The following is a 20,406-nucleotide window of genomic DNA, read 5'->3' as shown; positions in this document are numbered from 1 at the left end:
GCCAGCTCAGGTGAGAGGGAGGGAAGAGCTTTTTACAGCGCAGACATAGGCTGTTCTTGACATAAACATGTTCCTCTCTATCACCAGAACAGCCAGTGCCATTTAAGTAAGTCTGAAGTACAAAATGCGGTGCTGCAGAGCAACTCTCCTGGTTTATCTGCCAGGTGGCCGTGGCCTCCCAAACCATCCTGCTCCTTTGCTGTTCCCGCTATTTGCACATAATTTCTGCATGGACAAGGAAACGGCGTGTCCTCAGGTGTACAGATAGTTAAAATGGTTAGGCTGGAATTCAGTGTAAATGCAGAAGGGTTTGAGCTCTGCAGCCTGTTGTGACTATTTTCATCTTTTGCCGCGTCTCAGGGGACAGAGCAGCCCTGCCCTGGCAGACGGCACAGGACACGGGCAGCGCTGTCACGAGAAACCCGAGCGGTGCTGGGCAGGTAGAGGACTTGAGCGGGGCCACCAGAGTGAGACCAGTGCCTTGGTGTCGCATTTTGCTTCCCCTGCGCGGCTCCTGCAGCCACCCTGCATCTGTATCCAGAATTTCTCGTTTCCTGCATTTTTCTTCAAGCTCTTTTCTGTTTGCTTTTTGGGATTTTGTACCACAGTTTTTTTCTGCATGTCCCCCCCGTGGCCTTTTATAATTGTGGTGGGAGGGGTAGAAGTAGTCTGAGAACTGTGGCTGTGGAGATGCAGGTAGATAAAGGTAATTACTTAAACACATATAGGGCAGGACTTATTGGTTTGGAGACCCAGATTAAGATGCAGAGGAGCATGTGAGGTTGATGATTATATTTCGGGGAGAGTTAATTGACGGAAGGTGAAGGCAGACAAAGAACCGCTGCTTACTGCCTTCTTGAATCCCAATCAGGAATTATGATTAAAGACGCGGCGAGACAACAGAGGCCTGATGAATTGGTGTCTTTTTTTTTTTCTTTTTTGCCGTCATTCACACTTGATTGACTTCAACCTTTCAAGTGCAAAAGTCTCTCTTTTCCATTATTATTCATAGCCATCTGAGTTTTTCTAATTAAAGTGTATGAAAACAATTACTGATCCGTCGCACTGAGTGTGGTAGTGGGGATGGCTGCCTTACTGTAATGCGTATAAAAAGCCCACAGTTTTCTATAATGATGTGCAGCTGAAGTGTTAGATAATTTTATTCTTTTTCTACTCTGTTGGGGTTTTTTTTAATTTTTCGTGATTTATTTTTCATAATTCCTAAAGATCCTAGGAAAGCACTCTCCCTGCTGATAAAGCGGAGAGGGACGGCTCCTTCTTGCCCCTCCTGCTCAGCGTCCCCGCTTGTCCCCCTCCCCTGAGCTCGGCTTCTGGGAATTAACCAGTGACCTTTCACGTCTCCCGACCCACCACCCACAGCCATCAGATGTTCACGCTTAGAGTAGAAGGTGGAATGAATTTGGTGTGCTCGGCTTGCCTCCCGGTGATTTATCAGTGTCAGCTGCCTTTCCTGCAGCCATGGGCAGGACCCGGCACTCACCCCACCACCGGTCGTCCCAGTAAAGGGAGGTAGCTCAGCATCCCTCCCGCTGCGCTTCTGCAGCCTCTCATACGCGAGCATTTGCTTCTGAGGTTTTTCATGCACTGTTTTCAGTTCTGTTCATTTAGTGAAGCCAAGATGGGTTTACTTGGATTTGACATGCATGTAGATAAGAAAGATTTCATGTCATTTGCTAATATGCGGTTCAGTCGGATCCATGTGGTCACTGACTGGCAGAAGGCAAGGCACGCTGCATACAGATAACAGCCACGCTCTCTTCCAAAATCTGGAGCTCACACACCCGCCGAGTACCTGACAGAGGGTGGAGAGGCTTGTTTTGCCAGGAATCGTACCAGTCCAGGAGCGCTGACTGATGCCTTGCTCTCCCGGTGCTCAGAGGGAGCAGCAGCACCCCAGGCGTCGCAAGTCAGTCTTGGTTTCTGTTCCTCCCAGTACCCGGCCCTGGTGAACGGGAGCGCTCGCTGCAGCTGCCGGAGCTGCAGAGGTGCCTCAGTGGCCGCAGACACCTCCGGCGCTGGCGGCAGCGTTGGGGCAGCGGGGACACTGGTGGGGACACGGTCCCTCTGTCCAGCCGCTGCTCCAGGACAAGGGCTGGGGGACAGTGTCCCAGGGCTGGGACACGGGCTCTGCAGGTTCAGAACGTGCTCATTGTCCTGCGTCTGGTGCCAACCACGTGCAAACTACTAGTGAGGCAGTTGATGTGTTCTGTGTGTGACCAGACACAAAGAAACACAGTTTTCCAGACAAAGATGAGCGTATGCATGTGACTCTTTGAAGAGCGTCTCTAGCTGAAGCACACAAACTCTGAGGCTCTTTAAAATGTTGACGTTCAAGCACCACACTGGTTATGATGTGCAGGTTCTAGATAAACACTTGTAGAGAGGGGAAGGGAACACATCAGTCAGAGCAAGGAAGGGGTTACCAAAAGCTTTTGCAGACAATTTGCTGTCTTTTTAGTCTTTCCTTATTCATCCTTTCCTTTGTCACCTCTCTCCTTATTTGTACTTTTCTTTTTCGTGACCCTCCCTTTCCTGCATCGATACACTTTGAAAACAGTGCTGCAATGCTCCCTAGTTCAACATTACAGTGTACTTTACGAGGTATGATTTAATTAGGGGCCTTATTATGTTTTCAGCAGCTTAAGGTGGGCCTTTCAACTTATCTACCTAATTGGTTGCACAAGAAGTTTCACAGCCCATGACAAAACACTGTCAGTGATCAAAGTCTGAATTCTACATAAAGGAAAAATATTAATAATAAGATTATTCTTCAAGTGTGCACTGCTAATTATGTCCAGAATGTAACTGTAGAAACACTTTTGACTGATGTGAGCTTTGTCTAATAAACATGAGTCTTCAGTGAGCTATGAAAAGTGACGCCTCTGACTTTACAATACTGATGTCTAATTTTGCCACCAAAGATGTTTAAAATATTTTCCTGTGTTTTTCTCCTCCCCACATCCTTCCCTCCCTGTCTCCAGGTGACAACACCTGAGGTGATGATGCCCAGCAGCATGTTCCTCCCAGCGGCTGCTGCAGAGAAGGACGGGAACTCGGCCGCGGAGGAGCTGGGGAAGCAGCCTGGTGAGTGGGGTCAGCAGGGTCCAGGGTCCCACAGACCCCAGCTCCCAGCCAGGGACTGTCTGGGGACATCACTGCGCAGGCCAGCTCCACGTGCCCACCTGTCCCCCAGGGCTGTGGTGGGTGGGTGGCCAGCAGGGGCTGTGCCTTGGGCTGCCGCAGGGCAGGGCAGGGCCAAGTGGGCAACTCAGGCCACGGAGCACAGCTCACCACCACGGTGATTCCCCTGCAAGTGCTGCTGAGTCACTGCCAAGAGAAGAACAAAGGTGGCCAAGAGCTGAGGGGCCTGGTAAACACCGAAGCTGCCGCCCACAGATGCTGCTGCCAGCTCTGCTGTGCTCGCTGCGCAGTCTGGGTAGCCTGGAGCTGCAGCCGTCCTTACCCAGCCCGGATCTCATCTGCCTTTTCACTGCTGTGCCGGGTTACAAAGGCATGGCTGTGAATCAATGGCTGTTTAGTCCTGGCTTTGTAGTGTGATGTGAAAGCATCCCGAGAACATCATTCTGTGTGAGCAGAAGTATGCTGTTCTTCCTTCTGTGCCCCCTCGGGAGGTGTGTGGGGTCTGGGAGTGAAGGCAGCCGTCGATCCTGCATTGCCAGGGTATCTGATGGGGATCCATTTTTTGACCTCTACCCATACCACACTGTCTTCTGCGGTAGGGCTGTGCTCTTAGACCGCGGAGAAGCAGCAGTGCACTGAGCGCTTGGTCCTTCTCCTGTCCCCGCTCAGACCGCACCCTTCGAGCTGCTGCCCACAGGATCTGAATTTCACCCCTGATGTTTCTCGCTTTGGTGGGACTAAGACTCAAATAATACATTCAATTTGATGAACCTTCTTATTGAAAAATAGGCAGAACATCAGAGAAAAGCAGCACAGGCAGGCAGGTGGCTGAATGGCCTTCACTTAAAAGGAGGAATTAAAGGTCATAAATGCACTAAGGGAACGTGTGTCTGTGTGTGTCAATAATTTCCAGATATTCGAAGTGGGCAAGAAAGTAAATTGTGTAGGTTTATGCAGTGGGCCATGAAGAGGGTAATGGGCTGGTATTCAAATAAATGAATGAAGATAGAGGGGAAATGTTAGAAATACCTATGCTCTCACAGAGAAAAAACCATGGCTGTATTAGGGACAAAAAGAGGATGTTGATTAGCCCTCGTGTGCTGGTGTAATTTTCAGGTTTGCTCTGATTGTGTTTCCACAGAGATCTCTGAGGACTCGGGAAAGAGTCTCTTGCCGTCGGACAGCGCAGAGCACAGCGGGGACCCCAAGCCCGTCCCGGCCGACGCGGGCTGTGCCAGGGAGGACGCCGGCTTCCTCTGCTGGAAGAAGGGCTGCAGCCAGGCGTTCAAGAGCTCAGCAGCCCTGCAGACGCACTTCAACGAAGTTCACGCCAAGCGGCCTCAGCTACCAGTGTCCGATCGCCACGTCTACAAGTACCGCTGCAACCAGTGCAGCCTGGCCTTCAAAACCATCGAGAAGCTGCAGCTCCATTCCCAGTACCACGTCATCCGGGCAGCCACAATGTGCTGTCTCTGCCAGCGCAGCTTCCGAACCTTCCAGGCCCTGAAGAAGCACCTGGAAACCAGCCACCTGGAGCTGAGCGAGGCCGACATTCAACAGCTGTACGGTGGCCTTTTGGTCAATGGGGACCTCCTCGCTATGGGCGATCCTTCACTTGCAGAAGACCACACTATCATAGTCGAGGAAGATAAGGAGGAGGAGAGCGACTTAGAAGATAAGCAGAGCCCAACAGGTAGTGACTCGGGGTCAGTGCAAGAGGACTCTGGCTCAGAACCAAAAAGGGCCTTACCCTTCAGGAAGGGCCCTAACTTCACCATGGAGAAATTCCTTGATCCGTCTCGCCCTTACAAATGCACAGTCTGCAAGGAGTCTTTCACACAAAAGAACATTCTCCTGGTCCATTACAATTCTGTTTCTCATCTGCATAAACTGAAAAGAGCCCTCCAAGAGTCTGCTACAGGGCAGCCCGAACCCACCAGCAGCCCAGACAACAAACCTTTCAAGTGTAACACCTGCAACGTGGCCTACAGCCAGAGCTCCACGCTGGAGATCCACATGAGGTCTGTCCTGCACCAGACCAAGGCTCGCGCTGCCAAGCTGGAGGCGGCGGGCAGCAGCAGCAACGGCGCTGGCAGCGGGAGCAGCGGCAGCGGGCTCGCTCTGGGTTCATCCACGCCAAGTCCAGTCAGCACTAGCAACAGTAATACCTTCACAACCAGCAACACCAGTAGTTCGGGCACAACCCCCATGCCCAGCCTGCTGAACCAGGTGTCCAGTGACGCTGTGGGAATTCCTCCTCTAGGTAACCCCGTAAGCACTAACATCTCCTCCCCTTCAGAGCCCAAAGAGGCGAACCGCAAGAAGCTGGCAGACATGATTGCGTCCAGGCAGCAGCAGCAGCAGCAACAGCAGCAGCAGCAGCAGCAGCAGCAGCAGCAGCAACAAGCTCAGACCTTGGCCCAGGCCCAGGCCCAAGTCCAGGCCCATCTGCAACAAGAGCTGCAGCAGCAGGCTGCTCTGCTGCAGTCCCAGCTGTTCAACCCAGCACTTCTGCCTCACTTTCCCATGACCACTGAGACCCTTCTGCAGCTTCAGCAGCAGCAGCATCTTTTGTTTCCTTTCTACATCCCTAGTACCGAGTTCCAGCTCAACCCAGAAGTCAGTTTGCCTGTCACCAGCGGTGCGCTGACATTGACTGGGACAGGTCCAAGTTTGCTGGAAGACCTGAAGGCTCAAGTTCAGCTCCCTCAGCAGAGCCATCCACAGCTCTTACAGCAGCAGCAGGGTCAGCTGTCCTTGTCACAACCTCACTCCATCCTTATACAGCAGAGCCAGCACCCTGAGAAGAAGAATAAATCCATAGTGAAGGAGAAAGAAAAAGAAACGCCACGAGAAAGGGAAGGTGCAGAGAGGGGAGAAAATAATGTAGCATCTAAGGAGTCTCTGCCTGATAACTTAAAGCCCAAAGAGAAGAAGGACTTTGTAGCAGGCAGTAGTTCGGAGCCCTCCTTACTGCCTCCACGTATCGCCTCTGATGCGAGAGGGAATGCCACAAAAGCCTTGCTGGAAAACTTTGGCTTTGAGCTTGTCATTCAGTATAATGAGAACAAGCAGAAGGTACAGAAGAAAAACGGGAAGACAGAGCAAGGTGAGAACTTGGAAAAGCTGGAGTGTGATACATGCGGCAAGTTCTTTTCAAACATCCTCATCCTGAAGAGCCACCAAGAGCATGTTCACCAACATTACTTTCCCTTCAAGCAGTTAGAGAGATTTGCCAAACAATACAGAGAACACTATGACAAACTGTACCCGCTGCGGCCTCAGACCCCGGAGCCGCCTCCGCCACCCCCACCGCCCCCCCCACCACTGCCCCCCGCCCCTCCGCAGCCAGCGTCCACTCCCACCATCCCCGCCTCCGCACCCCCCATCACCTCTCCAACCATGGCGCCCGCCCAGCCGTCCGTGCCGCTCACCCAGCTCTCCATGCCCATGGAGCTGCCCATCTTCTCCCCGCTGATGATGCAAACCATGCCCCTGCAAACGTTACCTGCGCAGCTGCCACCCCAGCTTGGGCCCGTGGACCCTCTGCCTGCCGACCTGGCCCAGCTGTACCAGCACCAGCTCAACCCCAGCCTTCTCCAGCAGCAGCAGAACAAGAGGCCACGGACGCGGATCACCGACGACCAGCTCAGAGTCCTTCGGCAGTATTTTGACATTAACAATTCCCCAAGTGAGGAACAGATCAAAGAGATGGCGGACAAATCCGGATTGCCCCAGAAAGTGATCAAGCACTGGTTCAGAAACACTCTTTTCAAGGAACGCCAGCGCAACAAAGATTCCCCGTACAACTTCAGTAATCCTCCCATTACTAGCCTGGAAGAACTGAAGATCGACTCACGGCCTCCTTCTCCAGAGCCCCAAAAGCAGGAGTACTGGGGAAGCAAGCGATCCTCCCGCACACGCTTTACCGACTACCAGCTGAGAGTCCTGCAGGACTTCTTTGATGCCAACGCTTATCCAAAGGATGACGAATTTGAGCAGCTTTCTAACCTGCTGAACCTCCCAACACGTGTTATAGTGGTGTGGTTCCAGAATGCCCGTCAAAAAGCTAGGAAAAACTATGAGAACCAGGGAGAAGGCAAAGATGGGGAACGACGGGAGCTTACAAATGACAGATACATTAGAACAAGCAACCTGAACTACCAGTGCAAAAAGTGCAGTCTAGTCTTTCAGCGCATTTTTGATCTCATTAAACACCAGAAAAAGCTTTGTTACAAAGATGAGGATGAGGATGGACAGGACGATAGCCAGAATGAAGACTCTATGGATGCAATGGAGCTCTTGACTCCAACCAGTTCCTCCTGCAGCACACCAATGCCCTCCCAAGCTTACAGCACACCTACGTCTTCAGCCAACGCAACCTCCTCAGCTTTTCTGCAGCTCACGGCAGAGGCAGACGATTCCTCCACCTATAGTTCTAAAGCAGAAGCTACAGATGAGAAACCAAAGCAGCCTGAACCTCCAAGTACACAGCAAAACCAAACTCAAGAGAAGCAAGTGCAACCAAAGCAAGAGTCTCAGCAGCAGCAGGACCAAGGAGAACAAAAGACAAGTTCAGCACACCAAAAGATTTCACAGTTATCCTCCCCCTCTTCAATGCAGCAGCCGCCCCCTCCTCCCCAACCCCCTCAGTGCTCCCTGTCACAGTCCAGCCCAAGTCCATCTCAGCTCTCCCATCTCTCCCTCAAACCCATTCACACGTCCACCCCTCAGCAGCTGGCAAACCTACCTCCTCAGCTAATCCCCTACCAGTGTGACCAGTGTAAGCTGGCATTTCCTTCCTTCGAGCATTGGCAGGAGCATCAGCAGCTTCATTTTCTGAGCGCACAGAACCAATTTATCCACCCCCCATTCCTGGACAGAACGCTGGATATGCCGTTCATGCTTTTTGATCCCAGTAATCCACTGCTCACGAGCCAGCTGCTATCTGGAACGTTACCGCAGATTCCAGCAAGCTCAGCCACTTCACCATCAACTCCAACGTCCACTATGAACACACTGAAGAGAAAGCTGGAGGAAAAGGCCAGCGCAAGCCCTGGAGAAAACGACAGTGGGACCGGAGGAGAAGAACCACAAAGGGATAAACGTCTAAGGACAACCATTACCCCAGAGCAGCTGGAAATTCTTTATCAGAAATACTTGCTCGACTCCAACCCAACGCGGAAAATGCTGGATCACATTGCACATGAAGTGGGCTTGAAGAAACGTGTGGTGCAAGTCTGGTTTCAGAACACGCGTGCACGGGAAAGGAAGGGGCAGTTCAGAGCTGTGGGGCCTGCCCAAGCCCACAGACGCTGCCCCTTCTGCCGAGCTCTCTTTAAAGCAAAGACCGCTCTCGAAGCTCACATCCGATCCCGGCACTGGCACGAGGCCAAGAGAGCTGGGTACAACCTGACGTTGTCTGCTATGCTCTTGGACTGTGACGGGGGACTCCAAATGAAGGGAGATATCTTTGATGGAGCCAGCTTTTCCCACATGCCACCAACTAGCAGTGATGGACAGAGCGTACCTCTGTCCCCTGTGAACAAGAGCATGGAGCTGTCACCTCGAACTCTGCTGAGTCCCTCCTCCATTAAGGTGGAAGGGATAGAGGACTTTGAGAGTCCCTCCATGTCCTCGGTCAATCTGAGCTTCGACCAAACGAAGCTGGACAACGATGACTGCTCTTCTGTCAACACTGCAATCACAGACACTACAACAGGAGATGAAGGGAATGCAGACAACGATAGTGCAACAGGGATTGCAACTGAAACCAAATCCGCATCGGGACCCAGCGAAGGTCTGACAAAAGCTGCCATGATAGCGATGTCTGAATATGAAGATCGGCTGTCTTCTGGCCTGGTCAGCCCAGCTCCCAGCTTTTACAGCAAAGAGTACGATAATGAAGGTACTGTGGACTATAGTGAAACATCCAGCCTTGCAGACCCCTGCTCCCCCAGCCCTGGCGCAAGCGGTTCAGCCAGCAAGTCTGGAGAGAGCGGGGATCGGCCCGGACAGAAACGCTTTCGCACTCAGATGACTAATCTCCAGCTAAAAGTTCTTAAGTCATGCTTTAATGACTACAGGACACCTACCATGCTGGAGTGTGAGGTCCTGGGCAATGACATTGGACTGCCAAAGAGAGTTGTTCAGGTCTGGTTCCAGAATGCTAGGGCAAAGGAGAAGAAGTCCAAACTCAGCATGGCCAAGCATTTTGGTATAAACCAAACAAGTTACGAGGGACCCAAAACAGAGTGCACTTTGTGTGGCATCAAGTACAGCGCTCGACTGTCTGTACGTGACCATATCTTCTCTCAACAGCATATCTCCAAAGTTAAAGAAACCATTGGAAGCCAGTTGGATAAGGAAAAGGAGTATTTTGACCCAGCTACTGTACGTCAGTTGATGGCTCAGCAGGAGCTGGACCGGATCAAAAAAGCCAACGAGGTTCTTGGTCTGGCAGCTCAACAGCAGGGCATGTTTGACAACGCCCCTCTGCAAGCTCTTAACCTTCCTGCTGCATACCCAGCACTACAGGGCATCCCTCCAGTCTTGCTCCCCGGCCTCAACAGCCCGTCCTTACCAGGCTTCACTCCATCCAACACAGGTGGGTATGGGTGTCATCACACTGCTCAGAGATGCAGCTTAACTTGACACATCATTAGCACGAGCAGATGTTCCCTTGAGAATGACTAAAAATAGGATACCTGGCTCTTTAGTTACTCAACAGCAAATAAGCAATAGGTATTTTATCTTTAATTCCTGAACTCAGGTGTTCTAGCTAAGTCAGAAATAGAGCAAGATCTAGACACAGCGTGTATCTGTTTCGTTAGCACAGACTGAAAATCCTGAAGCACCTTCAATGGGAAACAGAGGATCTATCAAACAGAACATGAAAAGGACCGATGTGCTGAATGCATTGTTCATTATGGCTTTCCTTTTGTTATGTTTATGTAATGCCATCCCAAGTTTTCAATAATTCTGAACTGGTGACAGAAACCTGGAGCATCTTTATGTAGCGTCCTTATAGTGACCTCCAGGACAAATCCTGATGCAACTGTGGGTTTTGAGCAATGGCTGGGCACAACCTTAAAGTACCATCTCAACAAACAACCATGTAGTCATGGGACAGATCTACTTTGTATTTTAATAAGATTTTCCTTAACAATACTATATAAAAATGAAGCTGGGCATACTCCTTTGTGTGACCTAATCCCAGACACTGGACTTTGGTTTTTGAGGATCCCCCTTTCCTTTGTACCTGGTGTATGGGTGGAAAGTATAATTTGCGCAGCAAACACTGGCAGTGGAAGATACTGCTCAGCAGACTAGCGGTGACCTAGAAAGCTTGGTCCAAGGGCCTCATTTCACCCTGGTACAGCCGTGGTGTCCCAGAGCCGTGCCCGTGTCTGCACTGCCGCTCACGACAGGGCAGCTGGTGTTCCCTGGGAGACTCGCGTTCACTCGGCCAACAGCTCTGTGTGCTTGGCTGGTCCCTGTGCCAGCCGATGTTCCCTGGGGCTGCTCTCCGTGTACAGAGACATCCCAAGACTCGATTCCAGTGTCTAGTCTCAGCAGCCGGCCAAGTGTGTCTCAGGCTGGAACACCGATGACACCACAATGCCGGTGTGGTTACTCCATGGGCCACTGCGCACCTTCACTGTCTGCACCACAGCTACACAGGTCTCCTGCTGTGAGTGTCCAGAAACAATGACTTTCTTGTATTTTACTGAACTAATTGGCTAACGATGAGTTATAATCCGTGGTGTGGAGCCTAAATAGGATCTGAACATCATCCTGGCTTCTTAATCAGAAACCAGAGTGCTGCCAGTCTCCTTAAAGACTTTCTGATGCTTCTAGTCAGCAGGTGGGCTCTGAAGGTCCTTTCTTGACAGACTGAAAAACTCAGTGCAGATGCTGCCAGGTAATGTGGTTGTGTCATGTTAACCAAATTGGTGTCTGTAGTTGTCATCTGGGAAGTAAATCTTTGGATAAGCAAATCAAAGCCTTAGACAAAAGGGTAGTAGCTGGTGCGAGCAGCTCTGTGGAGCTTGCAGAGCTCACCTGATGCTGGCGGGCACTAGCAGCAGAGCTGCTCATGGGGACTCACAGCGGCCGTCTGTCCCTCCCCTTGGAACTGGCTGTGTTCACCTTTTTCTCCATTGCTGCTCATCTCTGAAACATCTTCTGTTGAGAGATGAAAGAGTTAAATCTCACTGTGTTTGTTGGGTTCTGGCCTTTGTAAAGATGATCCACTCTCTTGGAGTTGAGATGCTTTTCTCCACAAGAGTAGCAGAGGGGATTACCGTGTAGTTGCTGATGTCCGTGTCAGAAGGTCCTATCAGAGAGCAAAAAAGACCAGAGTGACTTTTTCTGGAATCTGGAAAACCTTTCTGCTGGGAGGTAGAGCCTCTGCAAGGCTTCTTTGTGTAGTTACAGAACTATTCCCACAACCCCGAAAGCAAAAGGAAAATCATTCTTGACTGTAGCTATAGGATCGGTCATTGTAAGTAAACCATTTTAAAAACACTTGCTGTTAGTGATTCTTCTATCCAGGGCTGCTGCCCATTCCTGCTCCTTGACTGTAGACCTAGCTATGTGCCCAAAGGGTGTCTTTCCATGCCAGAGCTTTCTCATGCAATACTTGTGTTCTTACGGAAGATCTGGTCTCAGAGGCCAGAACTAGGCCAAGGGGATCTCTTTGGCAAATTATATTGCCAGCCTGTCACAGATAGCTCTGTGCTCTTTACTTCCTACCCTAAATTTATAACGAGATCTAAAATCACTTTTTTGCACTTCAATCTATCTTGTTGTCTTTATTTTTCTCCAAAGACCAGTGTGTGTCCTGGGGAGATGGGGCAACATCCTATGAATGTTAAAAGCAATCAGTGACTGCCTAGACAGGGCTAGGCTATTTAGAAAGTCAAACAGACTATTTGTGGCCTTTAGATAAAGCTCCAAAGGTCAGGCCATCTCAGCTCCAAGCCTGTCGAAGCAGATAAGGCTGCGCATCCGGGAACATTATGAATTAGCTGCTGCTCCTGCGCGTGAACCTCTCAGGGGCTGTTCACCCCGGGAGCAGCAGTTTTATGGCATCTGTCTGGACGACACCCTTATCTGCGATCTGTAGGGCTGCTGCATGGGGGCTCACTCCACACACTTCATACCTGCACAGATGGCTGTTGTCTCTCTGCGGCACGGGGAGCAGAGGCAGGTTTCAGCAGGGTTTTTCCACAGGTCATGAGTCCCTTCCCAAGGCAGAGGAGCCCTGTGCAGCTGCAGCTCCTGCCCATGCACCGCGCTGGCCCTGCTGGATGTTCCCCGCAGACAAGGCCACGAGCTGCCACCCTGCCCCAGATCATCCGCAAAAGGGGCAGTTTCTCCTTTCCCACTGGGTGTATCTAGAAGAGGTACAACCTAAAGTAAAAGTTGCTGTGCCTCTATGGCTGTTCCCTAGTTCTGTGCCTGTTCATACTCAGGCTGCCTTGGCATGGCTCCTGTCGCAGCTGCAGGGACTCAGGTTTGTTAGTGGATGGTTGGATGTTGTTGAGCGGTTTTGTGGCAGAAGTGGATCCAGCAGCCAGCTCCTGGCTCCAGAGCCACAGAGCATACGAGGCTGCGCCTGCAGAACATTAGAGCTTTGCTTTGGTTTATTTTTCCCCGAATGGCACTGACTTCCCAAGCAAAGTGTTCCTTTTTAGGACCACGTTTGCCAAGTGCAGTGGATGTGACTAATGGATGTGACTCGGGAAGCCACACTCCTCTTATCCCCAGCTTCCACCAGCTGTGAGAGTAGAAATTGGTACTGGGGAGTGTGTTGTCACTGGCTATTCCTGCTCTTGGGACCATGGGCAGACTTCGCATTCCACTATTAATCCATCTCCTTTGTGAGGAAGCATCACCACACTTTTAATTCCACCCAAAACATGATGTTTGTGCCTGGGGGAATGTCTGAATACTGCCTACGCTCTGAAATTACTCGAAAGCTGTGCACCCAAAGCCCCCGACATCGGAAGGAATGGGTTGCATCAGAGGTCTGTGGGTTAGTGATCAGCCTAATAAGGAAAAAGTAATTTAAATTCAGCCCGTTCAGTCCTCTTCAGTTGCCATGAACAGGGCTTTCTAATCTCTGGAGATTTTAATGAGATGGCAGTATCTAGCATTACAGCAATTTGGGGAGCGGAGTGGTGCCTTCCCAGCACCGAATGACTCCTCACCTCTCTTTCCTCCCTCTTGCAGCTTTAACTTCTCCCAAACCCAACCTGATGGGCCTACCCAGCACAAGCGTCCCTTCACCCGGCCTCCCCACCTCTGGATTACCAAATAAGCAGCCCCCGGCCGCGCTGAGCTCGCCCACCCCGGCACAAGCCACAGCGGCCGTGGCCCCGCAGCAGCCGCCTGCAACCACCCCGCAGCCACAGCAGCCGCCCCCGCCACCACGCAAGGAGAAGGAGAGCGAGAAGGCGAAAGAGAAGGAGAAGGCACCCAAGGGGAAGGGGGACCCCCTGCCAGGGCCCAAGAAGGAGAAGGGGGAGGCGCCGGCAGGCGCCCTCTCAGCCCCACTGCCCGCCATGGAGTACGCGGTGGAGCCAGCCCAGCTCCAGGCGCTGCAGGCCGCCCTCAGTTCGGACCCTGCTACCCTGCTGACAAGCCAGTTCCTCCCCTACTTCGTCCCCGGCTTTTCCCCCTACTACGCCCCGCAGATCCCCGGCGCCCTGCAGAGCGGGTACCTGCAGCCCATGTATGGGATGGAGGGGCTCTTCCCCTACAGCCCTGCGCTGTCGCAGGCGCTGCTGGGGCTGTCCCCCGGCTCCCTGCTGCAGCAGTACCAGCAATACCAGCAGAGTCTGCAGGAGGCATTGCAGCAGCAGCAGCGGCAGGCGCAGCAGCAGCAGCAGCAGCAGCAGCAGCAGCAGCAGAAAGCGCAGCAGCCCAAAGGAAGCCAAACCCCCGTCCCTGCGGGGGCTGCCACCCCGGACAAAGACCCTGCCAAAGAACCCCCCAAGCAAGAAGAGCAGAAGAATGCACCCCGCGAGGTGTCCCCCCTCCTGCCCAAACCCCAAGAAGAGCCCGAAGCGGAAGGCAAGGGCGCGGAATCCCTCTGCGACCCCTTCATCGTCCCCAAGGTGCAGTACAAGCTGGTCTGCCGCAAGTGCCAGGCGGGCTTCGGCGACCAGGAGGCGGCCAGCGACCACCTGAAGTCCCTCTGCTTCTTCGGCCAGTCCGTGGCGAACCTGCAAGAGATGGTGCTTCACGTGCCCACCGGCAGCGGCCAGGGCAGCGGCTCGTACCAGTGCGTGGCGTGCGAGAGCACGGTGTGTGGGGACGAAGCCCTCAGTCAGCATCTCGAGTCAGCCCCGCACAAACACCGAACAATCACAAGAGCAGCAAGAAACGCCAAAGAGCACCCCAGTCTATTACCTCACTCTGCCTGCCCCCCCGACCCCAGCACCGCATCTACCTCGCAGTCGGCCGCTCACTCAAACGACAGCCCCCCGCCCCCCCGGCCCCCCCCGGCTTCCCCCCACGCCGCCAGAAAGCCCTGGCCCCCGGCAGCCCCCCGCGCCCCACCGGGGAAGCCGCCGCCGCCGCCTTTCCCTCCTCTCTCCTCATCTTCAACGGTTACCTCAAGTTCATGCAGCACCTCAGGGGTTCAGCCCTCGATGCCAACAGACGACTATTCGGAGGAGTCTGACACGGATCTTAGCCAAAAGTCAGATGGACCGGCGAGCCCGGCGGAGGGGCCCCGGGACCCCGGCTGCCCTAAGGACAGTGGTCTAGCTAGCGTAGGAATGGACACCTTCAGATTGTAAGCTTTGAAGATGAACAATGAAAATGAATTTAAATAAAAAGTTAATAACAAACCAATTTCAAAAATAGACTAACTGCAATTCCAAAGCTTCTAACCAAAAAAAGAAAAAAGAAAAAAGAAAAAGCGTGGGTTGTTTTCCCATATAACGTTGCCGGTGGGTTTTACATTTCTTTTTTCCTTTCCTTTTAATAAAATAAAACGTAAAAAAGAAAAAAAAAAAAAGAAATCTGTTACATTTGTCCTTTCGAAGGTACTGTTGGTCTGGGAGACGAAAGCCCCGTGCTGCCTCCTCACTGTCTTCGGAGCTCGAGCCCCTTGTACATCGCCCGTCTCAATCCCGCCACGTCGATAGCACAGCAGAGCCCGGCACGCACTGTATGGGAAAGCAGCCCACCTTGTTACAGTTTTAAATTTCTTGCTATCTTAGCATTCAGATACCAATGGCTTGCTAAAAGAAAAAGAAATGTAATGTCTTTTTATTCTCAGGTCAATCGCTCACACTTTGTTCTGTTTTCAGAATCATTGTTTTATATATATATATATATATATATATATAATTTCTTTCATTTGTTTTGGGGTTTTTGTTTTGTTTCATTTTCGTTCCAGAAAAGGATTTTTTTTTTTTTCTTTTTTTAATTTAAAATGGGCAGAAAGTATTCAAGAGAAAAACAATGTGAACTGCTTTAGCTTTTCGGGGATTTTAAGGGTAGCTTTTCTGCTGAAGCCAATTTCAAGGGGAAAAGTTAAGCACTCCCACTTTTCAGAAAAAAAAAAAAAACCACACAAAGAGTGTTGAGGACTCGGAGCTTAAAAAATAAGTTTTAAAACAACTGACTTTCTGTATTTATGATAGATATGACCATTTTTGGTGTTGAGTAGATTGTTGCATTGGAAATGAACTGAAGCAGTATGGTAGATTTAAAAGAAAAAACCCTTTTGTGTACATTTAGCTTTTGTATGGTCCAGCTGACGGCTTCTCATTTGATGTTGTCTTGTTCATTCCTAGCCAGATAGATTGCAATCCATTGACTCGCCTGAGCTTTTCTCCCCTTTGTACCTTTACTCCCCATTCCCCCGTCCTGTAATCTTCCACTTATGGTCGCTACCTTCATTTCTTAGAGGGTGGTTGCATAATTATTTTATAAAAACTAAAGAAAGAAGTTCAAAGGGTTTTGGGGGGTCAGTAGGATCCCTTGCAGAATATTTTTTGTTGGGGGTTTGAAACTTTTTAAGGCGTATACATACGATTTACCTATGTCTGTTACCCTTGTGCACTTATCTCTTTCTTATTTTCCGTTTCTCCTCTTTTTTTTTTCTCTCCCTGCCCTCTTCTTTTCCTCATTTTGTAAATGCTTCAAAGACTCTGTTCCTGAACTATAAGCGTTTGTTTCTGTTTGTGTAATTAGGCTGCACTCTGTTCCTTCTTTTAAAAAAAAGGTTTTGTTACATTTTTTTTCTCTAAAGAAAATTCATGCTTTAAATAAAATCCAAAGACATACCCTTTCACCACTGGTGCAGAATGAGCAAAAAGGATTCTTTTTACTTGAGAATTTGTTTCTGATTTAAACAAACAAGTCTAAGTTTAAATAAAGAATAAAAAAAAGTACCCAGGTTGTTATCTGTGCTTCTTGTGCAAGCAGAGAGACAACTGTGAGCGGAACCAGCGCGGGCAGGCGGGTCCCGGCCCCGGCGGCGGCTCCGGCGGCGGCTCCGGCAGCGCGGGCGGCGCGAGCACCGGCGGCTGCTGCGTTCCCCACACAGAGGCTGCTCCACGTCCGCAGCCAAATGCCAACAGAAACAACCTTCCCCGGTTCCTCTGCCCGCCAGCGCCTTCTCCCAGCGCCCTCGTCCTGTGCCCGGAGCGCGGGGACCGCGGTTCCGCCGGCACCACCGCCACGCCGGAGCGCTGGGGACGAGCGCGGGCCGTGTCCGGCGGGACGCTGTCAGCGCCGTGGATTTTTGGTTTTAGTTCGCTGAAAGACTAGATCCTGAACTGTTGTACATATTTCTAACTAGGCTAATGCACAGTGCAAATCCCTTTTTTAATTGTTTTTTAAGTAGACGAAACTAAAGAGAGCACCGTCTGATACTCCTACCAGTACCCGTCGTAGCATAAGGTGTCAAAAACAGAAACAAATACACAAAAAGCATTTGCTGTTTTAACAAACTGCTTTCTTTTAACAAAAGTTCTTGTATTTCTCCCCGTGTTTGAGATGAACATTTTTTAAATTCTAAAGTTGTACAGGTTTTGTTTTCCATTATTTTATCTTGTTTGTAATTCTATGAAATATATATATATATATTTTTCGCCATTTAACTGTTGTATGTTACTCTGTCTGTATCATATAGAAATGTTTTTGTTTGTTTTGGTTTTGATTCTCTATGTGATACCAGTTAACAATTTAACACTAGCTTTATCTGTCGAATTCCACAAGGTCTCTTCTGGAAATCCTTTTGTTTTGTCTTCTTTTGTTTCAGTTTTTTAATTATATTGCTTGGTCATAGTGCAATTTCTCTCTCCTCCTTCCCCCTCCTCCTTCCCACCCACTAAAAGGTTTTATAAATTCCTTTCCTTGTATTTTTTCTAAGTGTTTCTAGAGACTTCCAGTGCGAGGTTGCTTCCTCCTCCTGCAGCCCGGCCGCCCCAGGCTGGTGCTGGGACCGGGACCCCGGGCCCCCGGAGCCGCCACGACCCCCAGCCCACCCGTGGCCTTTGGGACGAGTGGGAGCGGGGCTGGGCCAGGCACGAGGAAAAGATTTCAAACTTGGCATTGAGCAGGTTTCTGTTTTATTTTTAATAAAAAGCTTTTTTTAAGTGGTGAAGATGGCCAAAGTTTCATACAATTGAGAACAGAGAGAGGTGTGGGGTGAGTGCGGGGCCCCCGCGCGGGGCAGGCGCTGGCACCCGCCGGCACGCTCGCTGTTCACGGAAATATATTTTGCTTTAAAATAAAAAATTAAACTTTTAAATAGAAGCAGAAATTGGGTTGGTTGGTTGGTTGGTTGGTTTGTCGGCGCTGAGATACTGCCCACTGTGAAACACAAAGCTTTGACTATTTTTTTCGGTCTTATTTTGGGGGGGGTGAGTTTGGGTAGAACAGAAAGCATAACTGAGGTGAAGAGGGTTATGAACAGCCTTTGCAATGTACAAAAAAATAGAGCAAGTGAAACCAAAAATGATGTTCTTGGTGTTTTTCTATAATGTAGTCTTGTTAGCTTTTTTTTTGTTACTGTAACAATGCTGATCTCGAACTGTACCAAAATACATGGAGACTAACAGAAACAGAAACCACATGGAACTTTCAAAACTTTAAAAAATTTGTCACAAAAGACTTTGTTGTCATAGTTGAGTTGACTGTAGATGGTAATTGAATATACTCCTTTGGAAATATTTCATCACGTATGTTTCCTGCTCATTGTGATACATTAAAAAAAAAATGAGCAAAAGCTCTCGTCTCCGCTGTCCCGCGCGGTGCCGGGTCGGTGGGGGGTGCGCGGGGCCGCCGGCTCCGGCTCCGCACGCGTCACCGTGTGACCGCGTCACCGTGTCGCCACGCCACCGTGTGACCGCGGCGCCGCGTGACCGCGCCGTGGGCGCCGCTGCCGCGCACGCGTGTCCCGTCCTCCCGCGCACAGCGTGCCAGCGCGCCGGGGCTGACACTGTGAATTAACGGCAAAGTGGAAGTAATGAGCCAAATAGTACAATTCGTGTTATGGCTTCGGGATGCGTTGTGTATGAAAAAGACATTATAAGTACATTTAATTTTACTAAATGATTGTATGAGAATTCTGGGCACGCCGCTGTAATTAATGGTTAAAGGGAAAGCACGATGCCTTGATGGGTTGAGGTCATCTCTAGATCTGTAAACTAGAAGTGAACTGAAACCACGATCTGTTTTCTACTGATCAAACCGAAAGGAGACGAAGGTAAGAAAGGTAAGTGGCTGACTCGCTGCTCCTTCCCTGCGCTCTCAGGGAGGGAAACATGATGAACTCCTGAGTGTTAAACACACAATGCTCTTACCAAAAATTGCCCCTTGCAGCAGAAAATGCTTGAAATTCATTAATAAGGACCAGCTCCAAAAGACAGCCCTAGGGGCCACTGTTCATCTCTAATTTATAACTGCAGCAATAAATAATTAAAAAACAAAAAAAGAAAAGAAAAACCAACCCCACGCTGCAGGCGGGACGAGCAGCCGTGTCCAGGGTGGGCGTCCTCAGCCCAGAGCCCCCACAGCACCGGCCGGAGCGGAGCCCACGGGCAGGAGATCCTGCAGCTCACCAGGCCGTGGATCATCCTTTAATTAATCAGGTCAGGACATTGACTTGTGAGCCAGTAGGTTCAATAATCAGGTTGCTGATGTACCTTTACAAGAACAAAAGAAAAACTAATACTTGTACTGATTCAGGCTCCAAAAAGACATGAACTATGAAATAAAGGAGGTCAGAATTGCTGAGCCCCTGATGCCTCCCGGTGCTACGGCGTAACCGAACTGAGCGAGGGCCGATCCTGTGGCCGGAGCGACGGCAGCCAGGCACTGCAGCTCAGAACCCAAACCCTGCTGCCTGGCCCACGCTCACGGTCACTTCTGGCCCAAGCCCGGACAGCTGGGTCTGTAGCACCCCTTGGCTGCTGGGGTTTTAAATGGCAAAAATCCATTCTGCATTTTCCACCAGCGCATGGGACTGTGGCAGTAATGGGGTTGCCAGCACGACCCTTCCGCCGGTGTTTGCGCTGTGCCACGTTGATAAATTCGCTGTTGTTCACAGACCTGCAGTTTTGTAAGTTTATTATGTAACGTTGCTATTTATTCCCGGGTTGAATTCCGGTTTAAAACAGCTACACTTGAGAAAGCACCTCGCTAGTGGTCCGAGAGGTGTAAATGGCCTCTAGTAGCTGCACAAGCTGCAAACTAAAAACCTCTGCAAGAGCATCTCTGTTCAGAGCAGCCTGTCAGCGGAGATGGTACAAATCTCTGACAGAAATAAAAACAGGGTTTCCATGCTGTGATTCTGGTAAGAGGAGACTGAGCATGATTTTTAATAACCTTTCATTGCCATCACCTAAAAACCAACAGATTTAGCTCTTAATAGCACACTCTTGTAGGCCAAAAAAATATGTATTTATAAAACCAGAGCAGTGGGAACCTCACTGGCGGGTGTGGAGCTGAGTTCCCGGCTGGCAGGTGCTGGTGCCCGCGGGTGCAGCCCGTGTGCCGCTGCCATCCAGGCAGCACCAGCAGCTCAGGGAGGCCAGGACAGGCACAGTGATGCCACCGAGCACGCATGGGTCAGCACTATGGGCAGTCTGTTCCTGCGGTGCCAGTGTCCCTCCCTCGCCACCAGCCCAGAGCCATGGCCAACGCTGCCAGGTCCCCACCGCAGGCCCCAGTGTACAGGTGAGACATCAAGGACACATTTTCAATGCCACC

General features: G+C 50.6%; 1 protein-coding gene across 5 annotated transcripts in view; it reads left to right on the top strand.

Annotated features, from left to right (window-relative positions):
* The window catches only part of ZFHX3 (zinc finger homeobox 3), a 547,783-nt gene extending 529,362 nt beyond the window's left edge, over positions 1-18,421 (top strand). For all 5 annotated transcript variants that reach the window (XM_071814502.1, XM_065847943.2, XM_065847947.2 and 2 more), the window contains 3 exons: positions 3,003-3,105; positions 4,304-9,769; positions 13,402-18,421. In XM_071814502.1, the coding sequence (XP_071670603.1) occupies positions 3,003-3,105; positions 4,304-9,769; positions 13,402-14,975 (7,143 nt within the window). In that variant the 3' untranslated portion in view covers positions 14,976-18,421. The remainder of the gene's footprint in view (positions 1-3,002; positions 3,106-4,303; positions 9,770-13,401) is intronic.
* The last annotated feature ends 1,985 nt before the right edge of the window (positions 18,422-20,406 follow it).

Source organism: Patagioenas fasciata, chromosome 13 (assembly GCF_037038585.1).
Source record: "Patagioenas fasciata isolate bPatFas1 chromosome 13, bPatFas1.hap1, whole genome shotgun sequence".
In the NCBI taxonomy this organism is placed as follows: Eukaryota; Metazoa; Chordata; class Aves; order Columbiformes; family Columbidae; genus Patagioenas; species Patagioenas fasciata.
The sequence above is the reverse complement of the archived record's forward strand: the minus strand, read 5'-3'. Positions and strand labels throughout refer to the sequence as shown.